Source organism: Elephas maximus, chromosome 25 (genome assembly GCF_024166365.1).
Source record: "Elephas maximus indicus isolate mEleMax1 chromosome 25, mEleMax1 primary haplotype, whole genome shotgun sequence".
In the NCBI taxonomy this organism is placed as follows: Eukaryota; Metazoa; Chordata; class Mammalia; order Proboscidea; family Elephantidae; genus Elephas; species Elephas maximus.
The window spans coordinates 31,454,619-31,476,816 of NC_064843.1; the positions used below are offsets into that span (position 1 = coordinate 31,454,619).

The 22,198-nt window shown below is 43.5% G+C and overlaps 1 protein-coding gene across 5 annotated transcripts in view; it reads right to left on the reverse strand.

Annotated features, from left to right (window-relative positions):
* Positions 1-22,198, reverse strand: part of RPRD1B (regulation of nuclear pre-mRNA domain containing 1B) — a 68,006-nt gene that overhangs the window by 35,951 nt on the left and 9,857 nt on the right. For 2 of the 5 annotated variants that reach the window (XM_049869636.1, XM_049869638.1), the window contains exons 3-4: positions 17,642-17,775; positions 240-352 (exon numbers count right to left, since the gene is read on the reverse strand). In XM_049869636.1, coding sequence (XP_049725593.1) covers positions 240-352; positions 17,642-17,775 — 247 coding nt within the window. The remainder of the gene's footprint in view (positions 1-239; positions 353-17,641; positions 17,776-22,198) is intronic. The other 3 variants (XM_049869637.1, XM_049869640.1, XM_049869639.1) reach the window with 3 other exon arrangements.

Sequence of the window (22,198 nt, forward strand, 5' to 3'; positions counted from 1 at the left end):
ATACAAGTCCAAATACTTAAAAAAAATAATCTGTCCCAGAGTCAAGGCACGCAAAGACCAAGGCAGGCCTGCCATTCTGCAAGCTTCACTGGAGGAGCTTGCACCCAGTTGCCCCACCTGCTGCCCTCTGGTGATCCCATGCCATTGGCTACTGGCGCCACCTTGTGGCCATCATCTTCAATCAGCAGTCACTTCACTAAGGCAGTGTGCTCTACTCTCTGGGGGTGGTTAAGACATACCAAGAGGGGTCCTGCAGAAGGGTCTTGGGGGGAGTAACTTCCAGGGTAGTCGTCGTCCTCCTCCTCTTGTATCTGCTGAAAAGTTCGCTTCAGAGACTTCTTCTCTTCTGCTACTAGAATAAACAAGTGACAAATTAGAGTCATAAATCCTGCAGATAGTCAAGTGTTATGCAAAATAGGCCATATGTTTAAAAAAAAAACAAAGGGCAGAAGAGGCGTACATTTTCAGAGATGGCTTAACATCAGCCTTTATGCCAGTTATTTAAAGTCAGTGGTAACTCCCCACACTATTGAAAACAGTCAAATAGGCTTGGGTCTGTCATCTCTACCTCTGATTGACTCGCTGGAAAATACTATGAAACAAGCATCTAAAAGTGAAACTTTCCAAAACTAACACATTTAAGTTAAAAATTCGTATCTTAAAAACTAAAAAGTTAATAGAAGTAAAATGGTAGGAAAAAAAAAAAGACCATCAGACAATACAACGGAGCGAGCCAATGTGTGTAAGGGTTCAGAGACCACACTGAATATACATGTGATATACCACCCAAGGATTTTAGAAAATAAATGGGAGAAACCCATAAATAAAGGTGTGTCAACAATCCTCAACACAAATATCTTTTAAACTATCCCTTTACAAACAAACCTAATTTTACCTTAAAATTAAATATAACCATTACTGAGAAATATGATAGATAATACTGAGAAAAATTATTTAGACTGCCATTTTAAAATTAACCACTTTTGGGGCTGACAGGTAACATTTTTAATCATCTGTACTGCACGCTCTGAATCGACTCAACGGCAGTGGGTTTGGTTTTGGGTTTTGGTACTGTATGCTTCTAAATTATTATGATAAATATATTAATTCCAAAATCATTCCTTTTCCATCCAATTGGACAATTCAAAATAAATACAAGAACAAGTTCTGGTTTGGAAAGTAAAGGAACTACTGGACACCTAACATGTGCCAGGCATTGCAATAGTTTATTTACACTTAATCCTTCCCACAACTCTAAGATGTACTAATTCCCTTTTACAGGTGAGAAAATAAAGGTCCAGGGAGGTTAAATAATCGGTATAAAGCTATGACTCCAAAACCTGTGCTTTTTCCACTACAACTCTCACCACGCAATTACCCTCACCTGTCAAAGAGGGGGCTACCGTGCACCTGTCTCCAAACGCACCGTAAGTTATAAACAGAATAATGTACGCTTCTGCTTAAACGGCTTCTTCTGGAACCAAGGCATGTAGTCCCTGTTCTCTACCTTATACATTAAATGACCAAACTATGTTTGAAATGAAAGCTAAGTCAACATCGTGGGCTTTATTTTTTCTTAAAAGTTTTTTTGTTTGCTCTACTAGAAAAAGTTACATCAACATTCACAATGCAGGCGGTCTTCTCACTGCATGATTCTGATACACGCAGATTTTTGTTACCATGGTTTAGTTTAGTGAAATGACATCAGTCCCCCAACAATACAGACATATTAACTCTGAGCAATCGCATGAAGTACAAACTTCACTGCTAGCTCTTCGGTTCACAATCATTACATAAATAATAGATGTGTGTCAGGATCAATGACCAACCACGTGGCTTCTTTCCAAGTCTGTCAGAGACTGATCACTGCACATCTGTCATGCAGTTTACGTACAGAGAGACAAGTGTTTAGTCGTTTTGCCTCCTTCTCTTCCAATGATAAAACTCATATGACATTTGAGAAAGATGAATAATTGAAAGAGGGAACTGGCCAGCAAAGACAAAAGTGCTGCGAAGAAACTGAAACTAAACGAATGCTGAAAGTGAAATCTGAATGGGACGGACATGGAGTTACAGCTGGCTGTGGAAATGCTGACACTGTCGCCGTTCTAGACACTCTACACAGACAAAGGAATTGAGCAAAGGTGAACTTAACAGCATAAATGAAGAAGGCGGCTGTGATGAAAAGGATGACAATGTCCCACAGGAATGACACCAGCAAAAACTTCATAGTTACAGGAACCCTCACAGTTATTTCATGACAGTGAAAGTAGAAAGGATCAAATGTTGGAAGTTAAGTCAAACTTGGAAAGGAATATGACAACTCACCGAGGCATAGAAAAGATGCTTGCTCCCTATCATAAATTAAACAGTAAGTGGGAGAGGGTAAACATTGTTCAAACTACTATTGGTAACTTCACTGAAAAGTAATTAAACATACTTTCATTCTCAATCTTTATACTTTAAATTACAGCATATTAATTATGAGTTTCACTATCTTTTGGTTTCCGTATACATTTATTATCGACAGTAAGACAGTGTTTAATGCTCTGACAAAAAATTTTAAGTGCCACAGAACAATCATCATTTCTCCCATTGACTATTAAAACCATTTTGCATGGTCTCAGCTTTCATGGTCGTTTTTACAGTCCCACACTACCACACAGTAAAGACTGCTGTATTTTTAAAATGGAAAATCCATTGGGATATACTTTACATATAAAATATCTAACGGTACTTTGCACACAGAAGCTACCTAATTACACCCGTTCCTCACTTACAGACATGGTTGGTTCCAGACACCAAGTCATTATGTAAAAATTGGCATTATGTGAAAATGGAGGATGACCACATCAGATCACAAAATAGAGGAAGACTACACGATTACAAAACTGCCAAACCACTGAGAATCATGGCCCAACCAAGCTGACACATAATCTTAACCATCACAGGTAGTATTACTCTTGCCTCTTGCCTCATACCAGCGTTAGTTACTGCCAGAGGTATATCCTCAATGCACAAGATAGCTGGATAGATTTTACTATTGTAGTAATTGCAAAATGTCAAGCAACGAGATAGTCTGTAATGCAGGAATAGGTGTGGTATGCAGCCGCTGAGAATTTGCATTTCTAACAAGTTCCCTGCTGAGAATTTGCACTCTAACAAGTTCTCAGGATTTATACATAAGAATCACCCCTGGCAGGGAGTCGAACAGGACCAAAAAAGTTTGAAGCCCTTGTGGTATGTGGTATGACCAATTAGACATTTAGCTAGTGTAGCTACTAATGAAGATCAAAGACCACAGCCTTCAGTATGGATTGCACCTCAACACAAAGAAAACAAAAATCCTCACAACTGGACCAATGAGCAACATCATGATAAACGCAGAAAAGATTGGAGTTGTCAAGGATTTCATTTTACTTGGATCCACAATCAACAGCAGTCAAGAAATCAACAGCAGTCAAGAAATCAACAGACGCATTGCACTCGGTAAATCTGCTGCAAAGGACCTCTTCAAAGTTTTGAAGAGCAAAGATGTCACCTTGAAGACTAAGATGCACCTCACCCAAGCCACGGTATTTTCAATCACATCATATGCATGTGAAAGCTGGACAATGAATAAGGAAGACCGAAGAAGAATTGACACCTTTGAATTGTGGTGTTGGCGAAGAATATTGAATGTACCATGGACTGCCAAAAGAACGAACAAATCTGTCTTAGACGAAGTACAGCCAGAATGCTCTTTAGAAGCAAGGATGGCGAGACTGTGTCTTACATACTTTGCACATGTTGTCAGGAGGGATCAGTCCCTGGAGAAGGGCATCATGCCTGGCAGAGTACAGGGTCAGCGGAGAAGAGGAAGACCCTCAATGAGGAGGATTGACACAGTGGCTGCAACAATGAGCTCAAGCATAACAACGATTGTAAGGATGGCTCTGGACGGGGCACTGTTTCGTTCTGTTGTGCACAGGGTCGCTACGAGTCGGAACCGACTCGATGTTACCTAACAACAACAGCATCAAAGTGGCCCTGTGTGAGGAGTGGCCACTAGAATGTAAGTAACCCAAAAACAAAAAATATACATGTATATATAGAGAGAGAGTTTTGTTTGCTTCCAAGCACCAAGAAGAGTGCTCAATAAAACCCGCTGCTATCAAGTTGATTCCAACTAAAAGCAACCCCACAGAACATAGTAGAACTGCTGCACAGGGTTTCCAAGGAGCAGCTAGCAGATTCGAACAGCTAACCTTTTCGTTAGCAGCCGGGCTCTTAACCACTATACCACCAGGGCTCCCAGATATGCTAAAGAAGGTGGAAAACAGTCAAAACCTGAAATTGTTCCATTTTCAAAGTCCCATATGAAATTTATTATATGTAAAAGCCACATATCACTTAACACCTCAGAACACTCACTGAATTTTGGCACCGGAAGGCCTTAGATCAACCCATGTCTGTGCTTCCCCACCTCAATTTTCATACAGGAATAATCAAGGCCCGCAGGTTGTGATTCGTCCAAAGTCACAGGACTCTTTAAGTCTGGATCCTACAGCCAAAGTCTTCTCCTAATCCAGAATTCTTTTTACCACTTCATGCTGCTATTCAAGACTGAAATCAAACTGATGGAAATAACTGTAGGATCATTTCTGTCCTTTGCCATCCTGATGGAAGAGGGTGTATTTGGAGGTCCTGACAACCATGATCACCCTACTTTTCCGGTTCTTTCCTGTCTCCACCTAAAGGACCTACTGGTACTATAAACCTAGGATTTCTGGAAATGAATTACTCATCAATTCCCCCACAGGGCGCCTCCTTCCCTGAGCTACCTATTTTAGTTACCAACGATTCCCCCTGCCCCATATTCCAAGTACAAAACCTTGAAGACCACTAGAGTCTCTCCCAAAGTCCAGTCTTGTAGCAGATTCCCTACCCCTGAGGGATCTCTTACATACCCACTCTCTGCTATTTCCCAGTCTCCAATCAGCATCCTGCCTTCCATCATGCCGTGTCCAGACCACTGTCCTAAGTGGTCTCCCTGCCTCTAGTTGCTTCTTTTCCAACTGAGGCAACACTCAATTATTAATCTTTCTAAACCTGAGTTCTGACCCTGTCATGTCTCTACTCAAAAACCTAGAATGGTGTCTAATGGTCTTAAAATTTCCTAAGTTGAAAGCCTAATGTCGTCCTGAGTACCCCTCATCCTCTCTCTCAGAACTCCCACAGCGCTGGTCGTCAGTTGCTGTCCAGCTGGCTCCAATGCACAGTGACCTTACGTTTAACAGAACAGAACGCCGCCTGGTCCTGCGCCATCTTCACGATCGCTGGTACATCTAAGCCCCGCGTTGTGGTTGTTTCGTCAACCATCTCGTTTCTGTTCACTTTCTACGTCACCAAACGTGACATCCTTTTCTAGCAACTGGTCTTTCCTGATGACGCCTCCAAAGCAAGCGAGTCAAGGTCTCACCACCTCACTTCTAAGGAGCGCTCTAGCTGTGCTTCTTCCAGGACGGACCTGTCTGTTCCTCTGGCAGTTCACGGGAGAGTCACGGTATACTCTCTGCCAACACCACAGTTCACGGGAGAGTCACGGTATACCCTCTGCCAACACCACAGTTCACGGGAGAGTCACGGTATACCCTCTGCCAACACCACAGTTCACGGGAGAGTCACGGTATACTCTCTGCCAACACCACAGTTCACGGGAGAGTCACGGTATACCCTCTGCCAACACCACAGTTCACGGGAGAGTCACGGTATACCCTCTGCCAACACCACAGCTCACGGGAGAGTCACGGTATACCCTCTGCCCACACCACAGTTCACGGGAGAGTCACGGTATACTCTCTGCCAACACCACAGTTCACGGGAGAGTCACGGTATACTCTCTGCCAACACCACAGTTCACGGGAGAGTCACGGTATACTCTCTGCCAACACCACAGTTCACGGGAGAGTCACGGTATACTCTCTGCCAACACCACAGTTCACGGGAGAGTCACGGTATACTCTCTGCCAACACCACAGTTCACGGGAGAGTCACGGTATACTCTCTGCCCACACCACAGTTCACGGGAGAGTCACGGTATACCCTCTGCCAACACCACAGTTCACGGGAGAGTCACGGTATACTCTCTGCCCACACCACAGTTCACGGGAGAGTCACGGTATACCCTCTGCCAACACCACAGTTCACGGGAGAGTCACGGTATACTCTCTGCCAACACCACAGTTCACGGGAGAGTCACGGTATACCCTCTGCCAACACCACAGTTCACGGGAGAGTCACGGTATACTCTCTGCCAACACCACAGTTCACGGGAGAGTCACGGTATACCCTCTGCCAACACCACAGTTCACGGGAGAGTCACGGTATACTCTCTGCCAACACCACAGTTCACGGGAGAGTCACGGTATACCCTCTGCCAACACCACAGTTCACGGGAGAGTCACGGTATACTCTCTGCCAACACCACAGTTCACGGGAGAGTCACGGTATACCCTCTGCCAACACCACAGTTCACGGGAGAGTCACGGTATACCCTCTGCCAACACCACAGTTCACGGGAGAGTCACGGTATACCCTCTGCCAACACCACAGTTCACGGGAGAGTCACGGTATACCCTCTGCCAACACCACAGTTCACGGGAGAGTCACGGTATACTCTCTGCCAACACCACAGTTCACGGGAGAGTCACGGTATACTCTCTGCCAACACCACAGTTCACGGGAGAGTCACGGTATACTCTCTGCCAACACCACAGTTCACGGGAGAGTCACGGTATACTCTCTGCCCACACCACAGTTCACGGGAGAGTCACGGTATACTCTCTGCCCACACCACAGTTCACGGGAGAGTCACGGTATACTCTCTGCCAACACCACAGTTCACGGGAGAGTCACGGTATACTCTCTGCCAACACCACAGTTCACGGGAGAGTCACGGTATACTCTCTGCCCACACCACAGTTCACGGGAGAGTCACGGTATACTCTCTGCCAACACCACAGTTCACGGGAGAGTCACGGTATACTCTCTGCCAACACCACAGTTCACGGGAGAGTCACGGTATACTCTCTGCCAACACCACAGTTCACGGGAGAGTCACGGTATACCCTCTGCCAACACCACAGTTCACGGGAGAGTCACGGTATACTCTCTGCCCACACCACAGTTCACGGGAGAGTCACGGTATACCCTCTGCCAACACCACAGTTCACGGGAGAGTCACGGTATACCCTCTGCCAACACCACAGTTCACGGGAGAGTCACGGTATACTCTCTGCCAACACCACAGTTCACGGGAGAGTCACGGTATACTCTCTGCCAACACCACAGTTCACGGGAGAGTCACGGTATACTCTCTGCCCACACCACAGTTCACGGGAGAGTCACGGTATACTCTCTGCCAACACCACAGTTCACGGGAGAGTCACGGTATACTCTCTGCCAACACCACAGTTCACGGGAGAGTCACGGTATACCCTCTGCCAACACCACAGTTCACGGGAGAGTCACGGTATACCCTCTGCCAACACCACAGTTCACGGGAGAGTCACGGTATACCCTCTGCCAACACCACAGTTCACGGGAGAGTCACGGTATACCCTCTGCCAACACCACAGTTCACGGGAGAGTCACGGTATACTCTCTGCCCACACCACAGTTCACGGGAGAGTCACGGTATACTCTCTGCCAACACCACAGTTCACGGGAGAGTCACGGTATACTCTCTGCCAACACCACAGTTCACGGGAGAGTCACGGTATACTCTCTGCCAACACCACAGTTCACGGGAGAGTCACGGTATACCCTCTGCCAACACCACAGTTCACGGGAGAGTCACGGTATACCCTCTGCCAACACCACAGTTCACGGGAGAGTCACGGTATACCCTCTGCCAACACCACAGTTCACGGGAGAGTCACGGTATACCCTCTGCCAACACCACAGTTCACGGGAGAGTCACGGTATACCCTCTGCCAACACCACAGTTCACGGGAGAGTCACGGTATACCCTCTGCCAACACCACAGTTCACGGGAGAGTCACGGTATACCCTCTGCCAACACCACAGTTCACGGGAGAGTCACGGTATACCCTCTGCCAACACCACAGTTCACGGGAGAGTCACGGTATACCCTCTGCCAACACCACAGTTCACGGGAGAGTCACGGTATACCCTCTGCCAACACCACAGTTCACGGGAGAGTCACGGTATACCCTCTGCCAACACCACAGTTCACGGGAGAGTCACGGTATACCCTCTGCCAACACCACAGTTCACGGGAGAGTCACGGTATACCCTCTGCCAACACCACAGTTCACGGGAGAGTCACGGTATACCCTCTGCCAACACCACAGTTCACGGGAGAGTCACGGTATACCCTCTGCCCACACCACAGTTCACGGGAGAGTCACGGTATACCCTCTGCCAACACCACAGTTCACGGGAGAGTCACGGTATACCCTCTGCCAACACCACAGTTCACGGGAGAGTCACGGTATACTCTCTGCCAACACCACAGTTCACGGGAGAGTCACGGTATACTCTCTGCCAACACCACAGTTCACGGGAGAGTCACGGTATACTCTCTGCCAACACCACAGTTCACGGGAGAGTCACGGTATACTCTCTGCCAACACCACAGTTCACGGGAGAGTCACGGTATACCCTCTGCCAACACCACAGTTCACGGGAGAGTCACGGTATACCCTCTGCCCACACCACAGTTCACGGGAGAGTCACGGTATACCCTCTGCCAACACCACAGTTCACGGGAGAGTCACGGTATACCCTCTGCCAACACCACAGTTCACGGGAGAGTCACGGTATACCCTCTGCCAACACCACAGTTCACGGGAGAGTCACGGTATACCCTCTGCCCACACCACAGTTCACGGGAGAGTCACGGTATACCCTCTGCCCACACCACAGTTCACGGGAGAGTCACGGTATACCCTCTGCCAACACCACAGTTCACGGGAGAGTCACGGTATACCCTCTGCCAACACCACAGTTCACGGGAGAGTCACGGTATACCCTCTGCCAACACCACAGTTCACGGGAGAGTCACGGTATACTCTCTGCCAACACCACAGTTCACGGGAGAGTCACGGTATACTCTCTGCCAACACCACAGTTCACGGGAGAGTCACGGTATACTCTCTGCCAACACCACAGTTCACGGGAGAGTCACGGTATACTCTCTGCCAACACCACAGTTCACGGGAGAGTCACGGTATACTCTCTGCCCACACCACAGTTCACGGGAGAGTCACGGTATACTCTCTGCCAACACCACAGTTCACGGGAGAGTCACGGTATACCCTCTGCCAACACCACAGTTCACGGGAGAGTCACGGTATACCCTCTGCCAACACCACAGTTCACGGGAGAGTCACGGTATACTCTCTGCCAACACCACAGTGCGAATGGATCGATTCTTCTTCTGTCTTCCTTTTTCATTGTCCAACTTGGGACTCTCTTTTTAAATACTTGGCTCTTTCTACGCTGTATGGCTGCCAGCAGGCACAGGCCTTTCCTCTCTGATAGGAACATTGTCTTGTTCCTTTGCATTCCTGAAGCACCTAGGAACACATCAACAGACCTGAGTTTGAAGCCTCTCAAAGGCAAAGGAGGCATGGAGGCTGAAAAGTGCCAGTGCAGAACCAGAAATGACTACCATTGCTTCCCTTTACACACACAGGAGAGAGGACTCTGGTAACTCTACCTTGACTAATCTGTGCAGTTGGTACTTAGGATGCCTAAGATTCTCAATCTAGTCAGATAGCCATTAAAAATAACCTAGGGAACGAACATACCCTAGAGAAATAAGAGTCATCACACAGACAGACATATGCACACCCATGTTCACTGCGGCATTGTTCACAATAGCAAAAAGATGGAAACAACCTAGATACCCATCAACGGAGGGATAAACAAACTGAGGTACATACACACAATGGAGTATAACGCAACAATAAAGAACAACGATGAATCTGTGATACATCTCATAACATGGATGAATCTGGAGGGCACTATGCTGAGTGAAATAAATCAATCACAAAAGGATAAATACTGTATGACAGCACTACTGTAAATACTCATGAAATGGCTTACATACAAAAAGAAACAATCTTTGATGGTTATGAGGGAGGGGAGGGATGAGGATGGAATAACACTTAGTAGACAATAGGTAAGTGGAAACTGTGGTGAAGGGTAAGACAGTACATAATACTGGGGAAGCCAGCACAACCTGTACAAGGCAAAGTCATGGTAGCTCCATACACATATTCCAACTCCCTGAGGGACCGAACTGCTGGGCTGAGGACTGTGGGGACCATGATCTCAGGGAATATCTTGTTTAATTGCCATAACATAGTTTATAAGGAATATGTTCTACATTCTACTTTGGTGAGTAGCGTCTGGGGTCTTAAAAGCCTGTGAGGGGCCACCTAGGATACTCCACTGGTCTTACCCATTCAGGAGCAAGGAATAATGAAGAAAACTAAAGATACAAGGGAAAGATTAGTCCAAAGGACTAATGGACCACATCTAACATGGCCTCCACCAGACTGAGACCAGTACACCTAGATGGTGCCCGGCTACCACCACTGACTGCTCTGACAGGGATCACAATAGAGGGTCCTAGACAGAACTGGAGAAAAATGTAGAACAAAATTCTAACTCAAAAAGGAAGACCAGACTTGCTGTCCTGAAAGAGACTGGAGAAACTCTGGGAGTATGGCCCCCTGACACCCTTTCAGCTCAGTAATGAGGTCACTCCTGAGATTCACCCTTCAGCCAAAGACTGAACAGATCCATGGGACAAAACAAGACTAAAGGGGCATACCAACCCTGGGGCAGGCACTGGAAGGCAGGAGGAACAGGAAAGCTGGTAATAGGGAACCCAAGGTTGAGAAGGGAGAGTGTTGACATGTTACAGGATTGTTAACCAATGTCAAAGGACAATGTGTATACTACATGTTTGATGAGGAACTAGTTTGCTTTGTAAACTTTCATCTAAAGTACAATCAAAAAACAGAAAAAAAAAATTACCCAGGAAAGCTATCAGTCCCGTTCTGAATTTAAGATATGGCACCTTTCCACTATCACCCTGGCTTCTGATGATGGTATTTAACATTCCCTTTTTTTCCACTAACTGAACCACCTTGTTTTCAGGCAGGGCAAACACTATGGTTGGTCAACGTCCTTCTGTCCTCATATTACACACCTTCTATTCTAGCCCCCAGCTTGTCCCTGTGTCTCCTGGAGGCCTTGTACTCAGCTAACCTTCAAGTAATCCAGCTTACTAAAGGGTTTATGACATGCCTCTTGGAGCCCTGATTATGGCTGAACTGCAGACACGATGGCACAACTAAAAATGAAAAGAAACAGCTGCAAACATTCATTAATAATCAGAACCTGGAATGCACTAAGTATGAATAAAGAAAAACTGGAAACTGTCAAAAAAGAAATGGAACACATAAACATCGATATCCTAGGCATTAGTGAGCTGAAATGGACTGGTACTGGCCATTCTGAATCGGACAAGCATATAGTCTACTATGCAGGGAATGACAACTTGAAGAGGAATGGTGTTGCATCCATTGTCAGAAAGAACGTTTCAAGATCTATCCTGAAGTACGATGCTGTTAGTGATAGGATAATATCCATATGCCAGACCAGTTAATATGACTATTATTCAAATTTACACACCAACCACTAGGGCCAAAGATAAAGAAGTAAAAGATTTTTATCAGCTGCTGCAGTCTGAAATTGATCGAACATGCAATCAAGATGCACTGATAATAACTGGCGATTGGAATGCGAAAGTTGGAAACTAAGAAGAAGGATCAGTAATTGGAAAATGTGGCCTTGGTGATAGAAACAATGCCGGAAATCGAACGACAGAATTTTGCAAGACCAACGACTTCTTCATTGCAAATACCTTCTTTCGCCAACATAAATGGTGACTATACACAGGGACCTCGTCAGGTGGAACACACAGAAATCAAATTGACTACATCCGTGGAAAGAAATGATGGAAAAGCTCAATATCAACAGTCGGATCAAGGCCAGAGGCCGACTGTGCAAAGGACCATCAGTTGCTTATATGCGAGTTCAAGCTGAAACTAACGAAAATCGGAGCAAGTCCATGAGAGCCAAAATATGACCTTGAGTATATCCCACCTGAATTTAGAGACCATCTGAAGAACAGATTTGATGCACTGAACACTAGTGACCAAAGACCAGACGAGTTGTGCAAGGACATCATACATGAAGAAAGCAAGAGGTCATTGAAAAGACAGGAAAGAAAAAACCAAGATGGATGTCAGAGGAGACTCTGAAACTTGTTCTCAAACATCGAGCTGCTAAAGCAAAAGGAAGAATTGATGAAGTAAAAGAACTGAAGATTTCAAAGGGCGTCTCGAGAACACAAAGTAAAGTATTACAATGACGTGTGCAAAGACCTGGAGATGGAAAACCAGAAGGGAAGAACACACTCGGCATTTCTCAAGCTGAAAGAACTGAAGAAAAAATTCAAGCCTCGAGTTGCAATAGTGAAGGATTCCATGGGGAAAATATTAAATGACGTAGGAAGCATCAAAAGAAGATGGAAGGAATACAGAGAGTCATTATACCAAAAAGAATTAGTCGATATTCAACCATCAGGAACCGATGGTACTGAAGGAAGATGTCCAAGCTGCTCTGAAGGCACTGGCGAAAAACAAGCCTTCAGGAATTGATGGAATATCAATTGAGATGTTTCAACAAACAGACGCAGCGCTGGAGGTGCTCACTTGTCTGTGCCAAGAAATATGGAAGACAGCTTCCTGGCCAGCTGACTGGAAGAGATCCATATTTATGCCTATTCCCAAGAAAACTGATCCAACCAAATGTGGAAATTATAGAACAATATCATTAATATCACACGCAAGCAAAATTTTGCCGAAGATCATTCAAAAACAGCTGCAACAGTATATCGACAGGGAAATGCCAGAAATTCAGGCTGGTTTCAGAAGAGGACATGAAACCAGGGATATCACTGCTGATGTCAGATGGATTCTGGCTGAAAGCAGAGAATACCAGAAGGATGTTTACCTGTGTTTCATTGACTAGGCACAGGCATTCGACTGCACGGATCATAACAAACGATGGATAACACTGCGAAGAATGGGAATTCCAGAACACTTAATTGTGCTCATGAGGAACCTTTACATGGATCAAGAGGCAGTTGTTTGGGCAGAACAAAGGGATACTGATTGGTTTAAAGTCAGGAAAGGTGTGCGCCAGGGTCGTATTCTTTCACCATACCTATTTAATCTGTATGCTGAACAAATAATACGAGAAGCTAGACTATATGAAGAAGAACGGGGCATCAGGATTGGAGGAAGACTCATTAACAACCTGCGTTACGCAGATGACACAACCTTGCTTGCTGAAAGTGAAGAGGACCTGAAGCACTTACTAATGAAGATCAAAGACCACAGCCTTCGGTATGGATTACACCTCAACATAAAGAAAACAAAAATCCTCACAACTGGACCAATGAACAACATCATGATAAATGGAGAAAAGACTGAAGTTGTCAAGGATTTCATTTTACTTGGATCCACAATCAACACCCATGGAAGCAGCAGTCAAGAAATCAAAAGACACATTGCATTGGGTAAATCTGCTGCAAAGGACCTCTTCAAAGTGCTGAAGAGCAAAGATGTCACCCTGAAGACTCAGGTGCGCCTGACCCAAGCCATGGTATTTTCAATCGCATCATGTGCATGTGAAAGCTGGACAATGAATAAGGAAGACCGAAGAATTGACGGCTTTGAATCGTGGTGCTGGCGAAGAATATTAAATGGACTGCCAAAAGAACGAACACAGCTGTCTTGGAAGAAGTGCAGCCAGAAGGCTCCTTAGATGCAAGTATGAGGAAACTGCATCTTACATACTTTGGACATGTTGTCAGGAGGGATCAGTCCCTGGAGAAGGACATCATGCTTGGCAGAGTACAGGGTCAGTGGAAAAGAGGAAGATCCTCAATGAGGTGGATTGACACAATGGCTGCAACCGTGAGCTCAAGCATAACAACAATTTTAAGGATGGCTCAGGACCGGGCAGTGTTTGGTTCTGTTGTGCATAGGGTTGCTATGAGTTGGAACCGACTCGACAGCACCTAACAACAACAACAACATGGCAGAGCTTGAAACTAATTTTAGGGCAAAAAACTTGCCTGAAGGCCCCCAAATTACATTACGAAACATAGTCATCTACTAAAGCTGGATATTCTAAAGGATCCATTTGACATTTTCTGGGATTACAAAAAAACACACAGATCTTATATTGCTTCTATAATCAGAAAAGAATCAATAAATACCATTTGCAACAGCTCCCTCACTCTTTGTTCCCCCAGAACCTACAGGAAATTTTTTTTTTTTAAAGCACCTTAAATTTTATTCGTGGACTTGCAACAAATAAAAGGCTAACACTTGAGGCACAGTTCTAAAAGCGCTTTACCCTATCATCTCTCTGGATTGAGCAGGTGAAACCAGATGTGGACCCAGCGAAGCTGGCCCTAGAGTTCGTGCTCTTAAGCCACTATGCTCCCCAGGCCTGCACGAAATCTGGTGGACTGAAAATACTAAAAGTCTCCTTTTACTTTTGCTACTCTTCCATATTTAGAAACTCAGAATATTAGATATTAGAACTGCGGTGGGATGGGGAGGATCACCTCATGGTCCTGCTAACATCCAACCTGCATTATCTCAAGTAACCCTCAACAACTCTAGGAGGTATTACTATTAATAACCATATTGTACAGTGCAGAACCTGGGGTTCAGAGAGGTCAAATGCCATGCCCAAGGTCATATAGCTCAGAAGTCTGATTCCAGACCCATGTTCTTAATAGGTGACCTGTTTGTGAATTCCTATTATAATTCAAATCTACGTGCTTTTAAGAAAAAGTACACTGTGAAGAACACGGGCTTTAAAGAGAGATAGACCTGGGTTTATATTCTCCACTTATCAGTGATGTATTCCTGGGACAAAACTACTATTCCTTCTAGGTCTTAGTATCTTCACCTGAAATATGAAAATAATGCCAAATTCAGAGAGTAATTGTACAGAGATAAAAAGAGTTAACATGGAAAGCAGCCAGCAGGGAGGCTGAGAAGTAACTCACTCAATAAATGCTAGTTCCTTTGTATCCTTTCCTTTCTACATCCTTCTACAACTATATGATATGACACGATTCGTGTGTGACTCAAGCAAGTAATAAAGCTCTCTTCAGCCAAGCAACAGCCTCTGTTCCCATGAACAGAAAGACAACTTTAGAACACCTGGGTCTCACACCTGGGAGACAGGTATATACCTTAAATAAAAACCAGTTGCCATCAAGTCGATTCCAATTCATGGAGACCCCATGTGTATCAGAGTAGAACTCTATAGGGTTTTCAATGGCTGATTTTTTGGGAAATGGATCATCAGGCCTTTGTTCCAAGGCACCTCTGGGTGGATTCAAACCTCCAACCTTCGGTTAGCAGCTAAACACATTAACTGTCTGCACCACCCAGGGACTCCAACGTAAAAAATAGCCAGTTGTAAAACAGAATTCTAAGCTCATTCATTCTCCAATACTGTAAGAACTGCCAAAGTTCCACAGGAAAATTCCGATTTCAAAGGTAAACTCTGAAGTTATCTGACAACAAAGAATTACTCTTGAATCAAAGCTAGAATATAAAAGAACTATTCAAATTTGGAAATAAACTTCTGGAGAATTCATCAACATTTTGAAAGGACTGTGTGAAATATTTTGATAACTCAGGTCCCAAAAAAGACAATGAGAAGATAGAGCAATTAGCTGGGACTAATGAACACTACATACACTGGAACTTTTGATACTTGTTTTCATCTTTACATAATAGAGAAAGAGAAATTAGATTAGCTTATCCTCCACCCAGAGAAATACTGCCTATGCTATTGTTAATGACTAGACTCAAAAAAAATCAGAAACCCAATGGAGCTGTTTTCAAATCTACCACTGCCACAAATTCCCCAATTTGTTTGACTGTTCCCTGAGTGCAGAACTATTTCTCACTCCTCTCTCTTTCCTCTAGCATCTAGCATAGCTATTCGCTCAAAGCACATATGCAGCAAATGCTCACTGAACTGAAATTCAACATTTAGCTTTAAACATTCTCTTTACAAAGCTTTCCTACTTGCCCAAAGGTGGGGGAAAAAAAACCAATACTGTTTACCAATGAACTCTAAGACAGAGTAGAGAAAAGAATGCTGGATAATTCCCCAACGCTGTACAGAACGGTTCTAAAGGACAAAACACAAACACGACCAGAATCTAAAGCAGAAAACATCTTACTTTTCAGAAGCTACAACCAGAATGACCCCAAAATTGTTTTCCATCAGCTCTATGTACAGCAACAACCCGTAGTCTGAAAGCACTTATGTCATCCCTAAAAAGCCTCAAATCTTTAGTTTCATGGGAAAACTACCCCACCTTAAAATGCATATAATCTTAGACCTGGAAGAGCTCACGAGAGGCACACGATAAAGGGTTGCTGAATGAATGCTATTACCACGTGTACCAATCATGGTTAAGTTCTATACCAGAGACAGGTATGAAGTACCAGAGGAACAAGGAAGAAATGGCCTCCTGTGCCCAGACAAACCAGGGGAGATGTCAGAATGAGAGTAGCATTCTTCAAGAATGAGTTCACAGTACAGGGAAAGGGGCAGGAGGACAGTTCAGGCAGAGGGACGGCAGATGCAAAGGAAGGGGTACCAACAAAGCAGCCCGAGGCGAAACTGCTGGTGATTCAGTGTGGCCAAAGAATGTGTGTACACAGCGAAATGGCAGGAGAATCTGGAAAAGTAGACTACAGTTCCGAGTATGAAGGGTTGCAAAAAAATACTACGTCAGGGCTTGGACTTCATCGTCCAGGGTATACAATCAAATCAGATCCGATCAGTAGCTTAAAGACATGCCATGCCAACTAGAGTTAAACTGCAGCTAGCCCAAAGCCAAATAACCAAATAGCATTTGACCTTCTTACTCCTCTTTAAAGAGGAAATACCATAAGCTCTTATGAAGGACTTGGTAAAATTCATACACATACATGTACACGTTTTCCGAGGATGTCCTGGGTTCAGTAAAGACCAAAATCAATTTTAGGCAGCAAGCTAACAACCATAAAAATATGTTCCAAAAACCACATCAGTTATTTAATGAAGCCAAGTTCTAGAAGGGCTAAGAGACTCATCCAAAATCCTAAAGTAATTACTGGCCGGGCTAGGGTAAAACTTTAGTCCAGGGTACTTCCTAGTTCACCACAACTGGGAACCATTTTGTTATTCCTTTCCCTGGGGCAAGAAAAGTCTCTGCAAGGCAGAAGAGAAACAAGGAGAACACAGAGCAAAAATGAAGACTGTGAGATGATGAACAGCATGAGTGCTAGAACCAGGCTTGCACATTGCAAGCACTACATAAATTCTCACCATCATTCATGATCATCTCTCTGGAGAATCATATAATCACTGGTGGTTCACAGCAACCCCCACTGCAGCTTTTCATATGTGATTTGAAAGTAGGCAAAGACCAAGAGCTGTAAACATGTGGTGATGTTTCTACCTTTGGGGGGAGGGCTCCTGGAGTCCTCCATAGACAGCTTCAGCTGCTGTATGAACTCGCCGCCATACACACTTCGTTCTTGCCAGATGCTCAGCAATCTTTCTAAAGGTTTTTTACAGCCTTCATCTGCCTCTCTGCCCAGAAAAGACGAAAAGATATATATAAGCTGAAGGTTTTTTTTTTTGTTTGTTTTTTATTAGGCTAAACCTACTAAAAAAAAAAAAAAAATCAACAACTGACTGAATGATTTACATTTAAATAACAGAAGGAAGAGTAAGGCATACATTGTGATACTTGGATATCCAACTTGACCAGAAATGCTATTCTTCCTGCGGTGGGTGGGGAAGAGAAATTATATTATAGAAGTAATCTGTCTTTTCCCCTTTGAAAGACACGGCAAGTAGGGCAAAAAGCCAATGGCTGATTTTTACAGAGAATTACCAAAAATTGATCATATCAGTTGTGACAGCTTGCTTTTTAAGAAGACATTCTGCTGGAAATTAAAGTGAGCCAAAACTTTTAAGGATAAAAAAATGATTACCATAAACCCAAATATATAAGATGGAAAATACATTCCCTGTAACTCATCAATGTTAACACACCAACACCTCTACATGCATAAATATAGTCAGGCACACTCAGATATGCCAAGACTGATCTCAACTCTACATTAACTACTTCATAATTATTTTAATTCTGCACTATGTCTGTATTCCATATTTACACAAGGGTGTCTAACGTAATTTTTTAATACCCTGAGAATAAGGCGGTCCTTTCTGATTTATATCTGAAAGAAGGTAGGTTTTTTTTTTTATTGACATATTACACTCTTGAAACAGTATTTTTCAATGACATGACTATATCTAGCACTCAGTGTGAACCAGCTGCCTCCTGTAAAACCTCAGACAGCAAGGAGAATGGGGGAAAGCTTCTGAAAGGAAAAACTCACCATCCACCAAACTGTTGTTTTCTGGGGCTCTATGGATGGCAGTTTAAACTCAGTACCAATGATCTCACATTCAGTGACTTTAAAAAAGAAGGGATGGCCTATACCCTAGTATAAGGCAAATATTTTTAATAGGAACTTCAAGAAAAAACCATACCAAAACCAACTGACAAGGGAACGTTATCCACCTCCAAGCCTGCCTACTATAAAGCTTACGTTAACAAACACTCTGAGGTGAGATGAGGTTTCAGCCTGGCCTGGTCTACCTGTGTTACTTGTGAATTATTAGTGGCAAATTTCGCAGAACTGTTCTCTTTTCTTTTGGTTCAATTTTTTTTTCAGTCAAATGTGAGGGTTAAGGGGAAAAAAGGGGAAATTTCTCACTGATAGCTTATATAGCTAAAAGATAGGGTCTATTTTTTTTTTTTTTTTAATATTTGTGATGAAACAACTTTTACTTTTTTTTTTTCAAAATATATCCAGAAATGAAGTAACTTACCTCTTCCTCTGCTATCAACCTGGTCCAAGTCACTATCATCTCTTGCCTGGATTACTACAATACCCTCATTATTGGTCTTCCTGCTTCCACCTTTGCCCTCCAACGATCTTTTCTCAAATTTTAAAAATATAATTCTAGCTGCTGTTAAGTCAGATCATGTCACTCCTTTGCTGAAAACTTCCCCTGGTTATTCCCGTTCTCCCACGGGAATAAAAGTGAAAGTACTTACAAAGGCTTTACAGCCTTTCTCAACAGAGCCCATTATTTCTCGGGCCTCATCTCCCACCCACTGTTCCCCCTCTCTCTCCATGACAGCTACCCTGGTCCTCTTGTCTCAGGGCCTTTACACTTACACTTCGCTTTGCCTAGATAGTAGCATGCTCATTCCCTCCCCTCCTTCAGGTCTGCTGTAGGTGCTGTCGAGCTGCTTTTTGACTCACAGTGACCTATATTTACTCAAACAGCACCTTCTTGGTAGGTGAGTCCCTCCCTGATCTCTCTTTAAAATTATAATCCCTGCCCTTTTAATTTTTCTCCATATATCTTATCATCTGATATGCTGTATAGCTTACTTGTTATTTACACTCTCCTTCTTTTTTTTTTTTTTCTATCTGAATGTCATTTCCACAAAGGCAGGGTTTTATCTTTCCCCCCACAGCTATATGCCTTAGAACAAACATAATAAATACTTGCCAAATTATAATTTTTTCTGGAATTTTTTACATAGGTTTTAGTAGGTCATCCAGTTACTTAACTTTCAACAATCACCTTACTACATCCAGGTCATTTATGTCCAACCACTCAACCACTCAGTCAATGAAGGGGTTTGTGGATTACTGCACTTGGAATACAAAGAAGAAGGCCTAGGTCCTGACCTCTAGGGTTCGACCTCTCTAGCCTCATCTCCTTTCCATACTCTTCCTGGGGCTTCACATTCTACCAGTACTAAACCATTGGTAATCTTCTACTCAAGACTTGCTTCCTCTCATCCATGTGCCTTTATTCATACTATCTCCTCTCCTTCGAATGCCCGCACTGCCAAAATGGAACAAGGCTAAGACGAAGGAGAAGTTGCGAGTAATTCAGGTGGCTGAAGTATATGTGGCATATGAAAAAACAGGAGAGGAATCTGTAGAGATAGACTGGAATCAGATTATAAAAGGTCCTGAAAGCCATATTATGCACAGGGCCTTAATCCTACAGACAATGGGAAGTCCCTGATGTGACCGAATCTATGGTTTAGAAAGATTGTCATTATAACTAATATAACCAAACTATGACAAACCAGAACTTAATTGGTTGGTATTTTTAACATAAAATCTGTTCTCTGCAGAATCTCTGTTCACGTAGAAAGAGAAACCAATCATGAGAAGTTATCCTTATCAAAGATTTAGTTTTAAAAACAGGTGGGGGGGGGGGCAAAACACCCACCCAGCCACTAGCCACCATTCCTGGAGATATTTGAGGCTCAATTAAGTCTAAGACTGACTTTGAGTACAACTCCAGCTACATAACCATACAGTGGAAACTGATGTCCAAACCTGTTATAACCACATTTTCAAAAGGCTTTCACCTTTAGTGGTGAAAGCCAAAACGGGGGCTCTAGTTTAATTAGTGAATGTAATTCATCAGGATAGGCTGTTTTCTTGGGCACTAGAGTAAACCAAGGTTTTTCTAGATAAGTTTCAAAGTTACAGAGAAAACATTCAAGGAATCTTTTTTTACTGATGACGTTTTGAATTAAGCAGCTCCAGTTAACTGGAAGTCATTTCACTTAAGTACTTGGAATCAGATACAACTAAAGCAATACTGCAGTTTTATAACAGAAGGAGCTCCCTTTTCAGGTTGCTCTAACTCCATACTAGATTAGGAATTCTTTAAGTGAAAAAGGCCCCAAAACTTTTGCTACCAGTCTGTAAAAAACTGGAGGAAGATAAAGAAGTACATATATAATTTAATATTACAATGAACACAATTTCACAAATACGTATCTTAATTAATTTTATAAATTCAATCACTGCCGACTTTTCTAAGAGAGATAACAAAATTGACCTAACAGGTGAAAAACATGTATCACACACACACACACACAGTTGCTGCTTAAAGTGTCAGCTGGACACCTGGAGTCTTGCCAAGCCAGCCTGGGGGCCTCGTATTCCTCTGTAGCGCTACAGAACTTCCTTGTTGTATGTGTAATTTGTATGTTTCTGTCTGATCCCACACGCAGCAGACCTATGGGAGGCCTACCTACTAAGGACAGGAATTCTTTCTTAGTATCCCCAGCACTTCCAATAGTGCCTCATGCAAAGCTGAAGTGGGAATGTCTGACAATTGAGCGGAAAAGAGTTAACATAGCAGAGACTGCTATCCTTAGAAAGACTGGCCCTTGGCTGGCATTTGGGAATTTGGAATTTAAGTGTTCTCACCATTCCTTAACTGACAAGGGTGCCTAAACTGTGCAAACAATATAACTTACACTGAACTCCTGCTTTCCTTCTGGGAGTCTGGAATTTTAGTATGTCCTAGGCAGAGGATGCCTACATGGCCAACCTCAATAAAAACCCTGGGCACTCAGTCTCTAATGAGCTTTCCTGGTAGACACTTCACACGTGTTGTCTCCATTTGATGCTGGAAGAATTAAGCGTACTTTGCATGACTCAATTTGCAGAGAACTCTTGGAAGCTTATGCATGGTTTCTTCTGGACTTCACTCCGTGTGCCTTTCCCATCTGCAGAGTTTGCTTTGTATCCTTTCACTGTAATAAATCACAGCCATGGATACAACTGTATCTAAATTTTGAGAGTCTTCCTAGTGAGCCATCAAGCCTAGGAGTAGTCTTGAGAATTCCTGGCACAGCAACAAATAAATATTTTGTATATGGTATTAACTCTCAGATATATGTCTCCATAAATTAATTCCCTACTGAGCTTCAGACTATTTTATCCATCTGCCTATCAGGTATTTCCCTTTGGGTTATCTGATTAAAAAAAGAAAAAGAAAAAACCCAAATCAGCTGGTATCATATATATTCTGACTCATGCCAACCCTATGTGTGCAGAGTAGAAGTGCACTCCCTAGGGTTTTCAAGGCTGTGATCTTTCAGAAGCAGATT